The 10,701-nt window shown below is 42.1% G+C and overlaps 1 protein-coding gene across 3 annotated transcripts in view; it reads right to left on the reverse strand.

Moving 5' to 3' along the window:
* The window catches only part of prkg1 (protein kinase cGMP-dependent 1), a gene marked incomplete at its 5' end in the record, with an annotated part of 196,838 nt that overhangs the window by 45,348 nt on the left and 140,789 nt on the right, over positions 1-10,701 (reverse strand). For all 3 annotated transcript variants that reach the window (XM_080456359.1, XM_080456358.1, XM_080456357.1), the window contains one exon: positions 8,545-8,639. In XM_080456359.1, the coding sequence (XP_080312485.1) occupies positions 8,545-8,639 (95 nt within the window). The remainder of the gene's footprint in view (positions 1-8,544; positions 8,640-10,701) is intronic.

The raw sequence follows: 10,701 nt of genomic DNA on the forward strand, positions 1-10,701 counted from the left end.
ACAAAAAAAGAGGATTTGAAGTACTAAAAATGTAATTTCTTGGTCAGCTCTGTCATGAATGCGTCAGCACCATGGACAGTGTCACGGGCTGCAGGGGGGAGAAGGAGACAGAACATGACGCTATCCGTGGTGCTGATTCATTGATTAGGACAATGGGCCTGATAGGCCCTATTGTCTAGGTCCTTTTCCTTCAGTCTCGTTCCCATCAAGTGGATCTAAATAATCTCTTCTTAAAAATAATCTATTGGTAGTAAGTAAGAAACAAAAGTGTCGCCATCTGATTTTGTGCAGTATTTTTATAATCAGTGTTTAAAGTCGGTACTATTTTCTTACTAGGCGTAGTAATACTTTCTTACTAGGCGTAGTAATACTCAAAAGGGTGGTGCGGTTTTTGGCACGTGATTCCCGTTAGAACCAATGAGGTCGCCTCTTTATTCCCACCATTTCCTGCAACAACAGCCATGACAACGGTAACGTCCGAAGAAAAGAAATCAAAACAAAGAAAATATCCTTCAAAAGCACGTCAAAAGGACTCGAAACGATGCTATATGAATCTCATGTCTGTCCAGAAAGAAGAGGTTCAGGAATTTACATGGACAAGATGGGATACATGTACAACAAGCCATGGATACCGAACTTCAACCAGGTGTTTGCACTTTTCCATTTACGGCCCGTACATCTACATAAATGTTCAGATTTCGAATAAAAAGTGCTTACCGCATGGCCACTGATGTTACAATTCTGTATTGTTCAATAAAGAGTATTCTTAACCGATCGGTGGCCATTTTCTCGTAGATTTATAATGTATCAGAGTGCAATACACCTCCCAACCGATAGGGTCGCGTAGTTTAAAGAATATGGTGAAAATGGCCACCGATCGGATTAACATGCTTTTTATTGAACAATACGGAAGATACAGGTACTTCCCTGGGCCCGTACATAATTGTAACATCCATGGCCATGGGTAAGCACTTTAAATCTGAAATATGAACGTTTATGTAGATGTATGGGCCGTTAATGGAGAAAGTGCAAACACCAGGTTGAATGTTTCAGGGCTACTACAGAACGTGTGTCAACGTTCGCTGGTTTTCACGCAACATTCTACCAGCGTTTTATTGACAAAAATACATTAATGTGATTAATGTGAGAGGAAAACGGTAGAAGGATCAACTCTCTCAAACAGAAACGTCAGCAGGTGAGCCACACACACACACACACACACACACACACACACACACACACACACACACACACACACACACACACACACACACACACACACACACACACACACACACACACACACACACACACACACACACACACACACACACACACTTGTAGATCTGCTATTTTCAATAGATTTATTTGGGGGGAGACACATTTTAACATGAGACTGAAATAATTTTTTATGTTATCACATGAAAAAAAATCTATTGAAAATAGCAGATCTACAAGCTCACAACACGTTGCGTTGTGAAAGTAAAACAACCTCAAAATTCTACTTAAGTACAGTAGCCTACTTGAGTAAATGTACTTCGACGCTGTCCACCACTGCATCTCACCAATGCTGATAAAGCCCATAAGCTAATTGGCAATATGGCCAAGTAAGAGATGTAAACAAAACATGCATGTCAATATTGGACATGTCAATATTGAAATAGCAGATCTAAAAGCTCGTAGCAGATCTATGAGCTTGTAGATCTGCTATTTTTTAATAGCCAAAGTGTAAAATAATGTTTTTTTTTTAGCTCAAATCAAAAAGTGACACAGATGCGTTCCAGGTCTTAATGGGTTAAGGCAACTGCAGGTGAACATGGAGTATCAAAATATGGAGTATCAAAACCCTGCTTGATAGTCATTGTCACATGACTCACAAGACCAATTTGGTGGAAAGAGAACATGTTTCTGCAACAAACAGTGACATTGTGTAGTATGTATGGCTCCTCCTTGGCTCCTCCTTGGTCTTACTGGTGTCCGAGATAAGCCGTACACAGTCACACAGACGGATGTACGGACATGCGGACAGGGGTGAAAACGTAATCTCTGCCTCCTGGCCTGTACGCCGGTCAGAGATTATAATATTGATATAACTCAGCATGAATTATAATGACTTTTTTTACACAGTGATAATCAGAACAGACTGCTGTGTAGCACAGGGGATTTCCCCAGACAATTATTTTACCATAATAAGGAGACACAGGCATAGACACATAAGGAGGACAGCTTTGGACCAAGCTTTGTACGTTGCTTGTGCCACTGTAGCAATATAAGTGGTTAAGTACACAGTACGACTCCATTCTTTCATAGTGCAAGGATTCCCAAACTTTTCAGTAATACTTTCCCAAAATAATCATAACATTTGAACTGGGGACACCCCCCCCCCCACCCTGACAAGCACTTGGCATTGTAGGAGTTGGGGCATTAAATTTAGTTTGACTCGGTTCCAAACATTGCGAAAATAGCCAAACTACAAGCTTGTAGATCGGCTAATTTCACAATGTTTGCCTCTTTCTTACGTCAATTTGGTCAACTTTGATATTAAAAAAGGTCTTAAAAGTCATAAAATCGTAGCTTTAGAAAACGTGCAGATAGCCTATATGCACTTATACTGTATGTTGGTTTGTTTACTGTTGAGTGAGAAAATAATAGAGCACAATACGTTGAATACAACTTTGTCCACGGCAGTGCTTCTGTGAGACATGTTGCACTGGACAGTGCATCTGAAAGGAGGGCGAGAGACATCCACTCATGCTGCTGTGGGAGTGGGAAACAACAAGGCGTACATCTTCGGAGGTTACTGTTATGGGGAAACCCCCTAAAAAAAAAAGACTATGGGTCAGAACTATACAAAGCTGTCAATCCGGCTTATAGTCTCTCTACACCAGTGGTTCTCAAAGTTTTTCATGTCAAGGACCCCCAAAATGACATGTATTTGGCCGCGGACCCCTGTCTCAAAATATTTTGTTCCAGGGACCCCCAGAAGCAAAGATTTGAGTTACAAATGTTTGCTTAAAAATATATATATATTGAAAGGTTTGCAAAAAAAAATCAAGTTTTTTTTTTTTTTTTGCAGATCTACAAGCTCATAGCACGGCACTCGGTGCCGCGCTATGAGCTTGTAGATCTGCTATTTCTTAATAGCCAAAGTATAAAAGGTTGAAGTGGTTAAAACTATTGTGACACTATATTAACACATTTTGCTGGGGACCCCCTGGAACCCTCCCAAGGACCCCACTTTGAGAACTAACGCCCTACACCACTAGCCGAATACAACGCTCCTGTCCCTCCTCTCTCGATTAACATAACCCTGTGTTATGTGTTGCGTTGCGTTGCTATGTCACGATGTGTTGTGTTTTGCGTTATATCGCCATGATTGGTACTGGTGCGAGTTCTCCAGCCCGTTTGCAATCTTACACAGCTGGTCCGGGGGCTAGGGGTCAGTACAGTATAGCTCCAGAACCGGGGAGCAGTGCGTTGTTAAAAATACTATTATCTGAGGCCCACGAAGAACGAAACATAAAGCACCCCCCCCCCCCGCTCCTCCTCCTTCAAAATTGCCTCGGTCCCTTTGAACCGTCTTGTTGGAAGACAGAGAAACCCTCAGGAGTGACGGCACAGTCGCGGAGTGGCGGCTCCACAGCTACCATCTGAGACAATGGCAGAAAACAGCTGTTCCTAATGTCCCATTAGTGTTTATGATCTGGTGGGCTGAACGTTTTGCTAGCAGAATGCCCGGGCAGAGCGGGGGGGGGGGGGGGGGTTTGTTGTTCATCTGTCAGGTTTGTTTTCCTCCGGTGACAAGCAAGTAAAAACAAAAGGAGCCATGATGGGAGTACGCCGTCTGCCATGTGAAATGTCATCTTTAATCACTTTCAACCTGGCGTCCCTATTTTGGTCATGTCATTCCGGGTGAAACATTTCAAAGAATTTCAACATTTCAACACGAGGGCTTAAGTGGCTTAAGTTCGAACTGGCTTAACCCATTAAAGACCGGGAACGCATCTGTGTAACCACTTTAACCATAATTTTATACTTTGGCTATTAAAAAATAGCAGATATACAAGCTCATTGCGCGGCACCGAGTGCCACGCTATGAGCTTGTAGATCTGCTATTTTTGAAAAATCTTGAAAATGTGTGCAAATCTTATATATTTTTGAAAGCATTTTTAACTCAAATCTTTGCATCTGGGGGTCCCTGAAAAAAAACAGATTTTGAGATGGGGGTCCGCGGGCCAAATACATAAAATTTTGGGGGTCCTTGACATGAAAAACCTTGAGCACCACTGATATAGCAACATAAGTGTTTCAGAAAAACATTTGTAGAATTGGCCTCTTAATGGCTTAAGATGGTATTTCCAGTTTTGTCGATAATACTGACTGTATGAAAGCACCGAATGTGCAACAAGATTTAGAAAGCATGCTGAGTTGACTCTGAGCCCTTCCCCACAGTCGTGGTTGCACTGACATGTTAGTCAACATGCAATATTCAAACACGACAAATGTGTTTTTATCTCTTAAACATCAGCACATGGACGAAAATGGCCCACACTGCCAATGACGGAAATGGACGAAAATCACACAGAACCAGATATAACGCAATCTGAAGATTTACTGCTCCATTCACTCCCTGGTTAACATTTGTGAAACCACACAGTGAAACCCTCCCTGATTAGCAACCATCAGGGGATCAATCATACTGGAGATAAATATTCTGTGACTACTTGAAAAGGTTATAAAACACAAAAATCACTGGCATTGGGTGAGTTAATTAATGTATATACTCTGGCAGCGAAAGAGTTAAACATCAGCACATGGACATGGGGACAAAAACGTTTTAAAGTTGAGAAACCATTCAAGAATCTGTTCAAATGCAGGAAATGTTGTGCCTATATTAGGCCTATCGAACATCAGAAAATACACTAACTTCACTGCAACTTCACTAACTTCAGAGCAGCCATCTCACGGCACACCGGAAGACAAGCATAATACGAGAAGTCAAGCATAATACTCAAAGACGTCAGGAAAGTATTAATGCAAGAGTATTAATAGGCCTACGGTATTCCTAGTTTGTCAACATGTTTTTGTGAGAACAAACGTTCAGAGGTTCGCTCAGAAACAATATTCTGCTGTGTTGTGTTGTGATGTGATGTGATGTGCGATCCATTATGGAAGTGGTTCTCAAAGTGGGGTCCGGGGACCTCCCAACGGTCCTTGAGGAGGTTCCAGGGGTCCCCAGCAAACCTAGTTAATCCTACTATAATTCTACAAAGCTCTGTAGTGGTGAGGCCAAAATTGGTTCTGCCCAGTTCTCCTCAGTGGCTGGAGCAATTGATCTGAAATTGCACACAGCCATTGACCATTACCAAAGCCCGTTCTTCGATTTCACCAAATCTCAGCTGTTTATTAGCATTTTTGTGTAAAAGAATGTCGCCATGGTTACGGGGCTGCCCAGCTATGGGACGATCTGCCTCCCGGGTTGCCAGATCATGTGCGCATATCCCCCCACTGATGCGTCGACCGGGTATGGACTAGTATAGCATAAAAATCAGTTCAACCACTTTAATCCTACATACTTGAAAATAGCAGATTTCCAAGCTCGATCTGCTATTTTCAAAACAAACTTGCAAAAAATGTGAAAGATTTAGAATATTTTTTTAAAAACATTTTAACAACACAAATCTTGTATGGGGGGTCCCTGGCACAAAATCCTTTCAGATGGGGGTGTGCAGCCAAATACATATTATTGTGGTGGTCCTTGACATGAACACGTTTGAGAACCACTGCATTTATGGCACAGGGAGAGACAGTAATTGTGAGTATCCGTTTGCACACGTGTACACACGCATGCTGGCACACACACAGAGCCAAAGAGCAGACAATGGTGGTAACATATCAGCATAATTAAGCAGAAATCCTATCTTAACGAGTCCCTCCATTCGAACACACTAGTGGCCCCCTGCTGTCATTAGACCACTTAACGAGCTCATGTTGCCAGGCAACAAACAGAAGCAGTTTGGGTGAGAACTCACAAAGTAAACTTGACAAACAAACAAAACAAAATCACCATGCACACACACACACACACACACACACACACACACACACACACACACACACACACACACACACACACACACACACACACACACACACACACACACACACACACACACACACACACACACACACACACACACACACAGTACCAAACACTAATGCAGATCAATGAAGTGAACACACACAACACTCTAGGGCTAGGCTTCTGATTAATACAGGGGGGGAGAAAGAGAGAGAGAGAGAGAGAGAGAGAGAGAGAGAGAGAGAGAGAGAGAGAGAGAGAGAGAGACACACACACACACACACACAGGAAGACACAGACTCACGATGGCTAAAGCAATCTACGTCCATCAAATGTTTCATAAACAGATGTGCATCTGTTAATCGCAATTTCCTCTTTTCATCTCTCTCCATCCTGTTTGCTCTGGATCAATCTGTCTTTTCTTCCTCTTCATCTCTCTCACAATCCCTCACTTTCACTCATCCCACCCCTTTTTCCTTCTCACATCTCCCTCTCTGAGTGTGTCTGTCTGTGTGTCTGTATGTCTGTCTGCCTGTTTGTACTGGTTCTGAACATGTGTGCCGGGAGGATAATGCCCCCAAATAATTTGGCAAAACGTTTCAATGATAACATAACATTTAACTAAAAAAGTGTAAAAAAGAAAATACTTACACAGAATTGTTTTTCTTTAAAACCTTGCAAAATGTGTTTTCATTGTGATACCGATAAATAGGAACTGTTTTCCTATGAATAGTAGTAAATAAGTGTCAAACATAATTATATTTTGACACTTGCTTTGGCAATGTAAACGTATGTTTTCTCATGCCAATGAATTTGAATTTGAATAGGAACCATTGTTCCAAGCCCGGAACACAAATAAACATCGTCTGATAAAGCCCGCACATCTGACCACTTAACGGCTGCCGTGTTAAGTGGTCAGATGGGTGGGCCGCGGACACTTTCAAGATGGTCAAGCGGGCCCTGATATCCAGAGAAGGTTGAGAACGACTGGACTAAAGAAATAAGCCCAGAGAGGTCGGTGGTTTACAGGGATTTCAGAGCAGCTGAGGGTCATAACAACACCGCTAAGCACAGCCATTGACCATTACCATGTGCATGGAACCCGTTTTTCGATTTCACCAAATCTCAGCTGTTTATTAGCGTTTTTGTGTAAAAGAATGTCGCCATGGTTACGGGGCTGCCCAGCTAACACAAATAAGCCGGGACGGCTGCCGTGTTAAGTGGTCAGATGGGTGGGCCGCGGACACTTTCAAGCGGGCCCTGATAGCCAGAGAAGGTTGAGAACGACTGGACTAAAGAAATAAGCCCAGAGAGGTCGGTGGTTTACAGGGATTTCAGAGCAGCTGAGGGTCATAACAACACCGCTAAGCAGTTCTGAGATCACTGTATGAAACCCCAGCCTCCTGGGGCTTATTGCTTTAATAAAACGCTCAACAAATATAACAACGTGAAAATCACACGCACACAGCATGCCAGTTAACCACATGAACCCTATAGGGTATGCTCTATGACTGTGAAATAGCTAGGTTGTATGCTTGTATGACAGTGCTTCTGAAAGTGGGGTCCGGGGACCCCCTCCTTGGGGGGGTTCAAGGGGGTCCCCAGCAAAAGTAGTAGCATCACATTCACTATCATTTTAACCACTTTAACCTTTATACGTTGGCTATTCTAAAATAGCAGAATACAAGCTCATAGTGCGGCACCGAGTGCCGTGCGATGAGCTTGTAGATCTGCAATTTTTTCTAAAACCTTGAACATTAGTGAACACAAATCTTTGCTTCTTGGGGTCCCTGGCACAACATATCTTCAGATGGGGGTCCGCGGACAAATATTTATCAATTTGGGGGTCCTTGACGTGAAAAAGTCTTAGAACCACGGCTCTATGACAGTGAAATAGCTGGGTTGTATGCTCTATGACAGTGAAATAATAATAATCTTACAGGTGCTGGGGGAAGTAAATGCCCACACAAGGCGTTTGATTAAAAAAAACAAAAACAAGCCTGGCTGTGTGACAAGGAAAGTGTCAGACAGCTAGCATATTAGTACACTGCCAATTTAATGAATGCACCATAGCCTGGTTTGGGGGCTGTCATTTTCACTAAACAACAAAGTGCAGGTGTCACAGAATAAGCTGATTATGTTTGTCAAGGGCCTGAGTACCCGAACAACTACTTTCCGAGAGTTGTGTGGAATCACACAGCCTTGGTACCTCAGCTAGCAGAGCTAATCCGCATCCTAAAGTGAAGAACAAAGAGGGGGTGAAGCTCATTTGCATTCACAGGAGCAAAGGAGTGGAATTAGTTACCTGTGCCCATCAAACAGAGAGGTTGAACCTTCATAGTTGCAACTTGCATGTTGTTGGTTTGGAAAATGCAGCTGACCAGTACAACCACAGTCTTCTACTGTTGGTCACTGGGAGCTGACCAGTACAAGCACTGTTTACAAGGGGGGGGGATTCTTACCCCTGTAGTGCTCTCTCTCCAAACCAGTCTCCCTTGGCCAGTCCTCTCAGGTATACTGGCTCCTCATTGGCTGATTCCTTTCGTGTCACGTTCACCTGACAGGAACACGAGAAAACCTGTAAACATGAGCCTACAACCCCTGTATGTGTGTTTACGTACTATATGTGTATTTGTGTGCGTGTGTGTGGTGTCAACCATATAGATCATACAGTAGCTGAATGACAATCATTTTTTGAGCCAAAACAGTGAGTAACCCAGACAACCACAGGACAACATTGAAAAGAAACTAAAAAACATCACCATAATGATGTCATCATGTCCACAGAGTCTGATACTAAAGTCCTCATTAAGACCTCTCAGATAGAGTTCTTAATGAGGATCTTGGTATCTTATGATGCTGATTTGGAAAGGGCAACATAATGGACTTTCATCAGATCATTATGATGGAACGCTTTGCATTCCATTTGTTGTCCAGAAGAGGCACTTCCATGATATGCTGAAATACTTTGCATTCAGCTTGTGTTGGTTTCAGCTTTTTAAAGTTTTTTGCCAAACTGCTGCTGAACTTTGAAGCTAACCAAGCCAGTAACTTCCGCTTTCATCTTGTATCAGGCTTGTATCTTATTAAATGTGTTGGCATGCTCAATGTAGTGGCAACAGACAAAAAAAAAATATATAATAATATTTAAAATGTAGCCTAAGACACACTACAGGAAGCAACTTTCTAACTGCTTTTATATCCTACTATAAAATTGAGAAAATGGTCTATTCTTCTGTCTGACTTCATCCATTCTTGTCCTCAGTGGGTTGACCAGTCATTCTGAAATGGCACATGGCCATTGACCATTGGCATATGCGGGGACTGACGAAGCTGATATTCCCAGGAAGGGACTGACGGAGATGATTTTTCAATTTATTGCCCAAATTTGTCCTAACGGAATTGTCTCCTTAGTCGTGGATTGGTCAATTGATCTCATATTGCACATGGGCATTGACCATTGGCATATTATGTTTAAAGCATTTTTGAAAACATAGTTACAAGGTGCTGTACAATGAGCAAACAAGTCACACCACATGGAAATCATAAACAAAAAAAGGGAAAAAATAAAGCAACATAATCAGAATCATCTAAAAACATTAAAAACTATAACGAAAAAAATAAAAAATAAAACTTACACAAGAGGCAAGACAACATCATAAAAAACTAAGTGCTTATGGAACAAAAGTTCTAACACATTCTTGAAACAGTGCTGTGTTTCTTTTTTTTTAACAGTAGCAACCACCAAACAGGCTCAGTCAACCTTAGTTTTGAGTTTAGTCTTTGAGACAGACAGAAGGCCTTGGTCAGAAGACCTGAGAGATCTCACAACGCATGACCGGCCTGTGTAGTGCTTTGTAGGTGATTCAAATGATTTTAAAATCTGTTCTGTATTCAATGGACAACTAGTGAAGAGCGGCCGGCACTGGTGATTTATGTGACCTATACGGCGTGTATTAGTTAGGAGTCTGCAGGTGGCCACATTTTGGACTAACTGGATCAGAGAGGTCCATCTTTTTACCATCATAAGGTGGTAAAGACTCCATTTGAAAATTATCCATCCGGAATGAAACAAAAGAATGAATAATTATCCCCAGATCTTGAGCTTACATGACCTTTCATAGTAGGAAGAAACAGGTCTGAGCAACATTCTGCGCATACAGTACCTAAAAATTCATGTGGAGGTCAAACAAGACCCGTTTTTCTTTTTTTATTTCATTAACTCTCTCAGTGCCAAGAGTATTTTAATAAAGTACTCCCCCAGTGCCAGAAATTTGCGTTTTTCTTTAATTTTGTAATTTTGTAATTTTTCATTCAAATAAATAATCTGATTGGGTTTTTAAACCCATAATACAGTTCTACCAGTAGAGAGCAACAAATCGACACATTGATGACCTCGCTGGCTCACTCGCCCCCTCCCAAACAGGCTCACGTCACATCCGGTCATAACCGGATGTTGACATTTTCGACAATCGTTGATCGGGCTAAATTACGATGCGAAACACGACTACGATGACTGATCGTCACCCAGACCAAAGAGAGTAGACGTGGACCTCTCCGTTCGTTTTTTATACCGTGTGAAAAACCGTGACTTTCCCTATTCTGGCCAAAAATGACCG

This window comes from Gymnoscopelus braueri, assembly GCF_963280865.1.
Source record: "Gymnoscopelus braueri genome assembly, chromosome: 17".
Classification (NCBI taxonomy): domain Eukaryota; kingdom Metazoa; phylum Chordata; class Actinopteri; order Myctophiformes; family Myctophidae; genus Gymnoscopelus; species Gymnoscopelus braueri.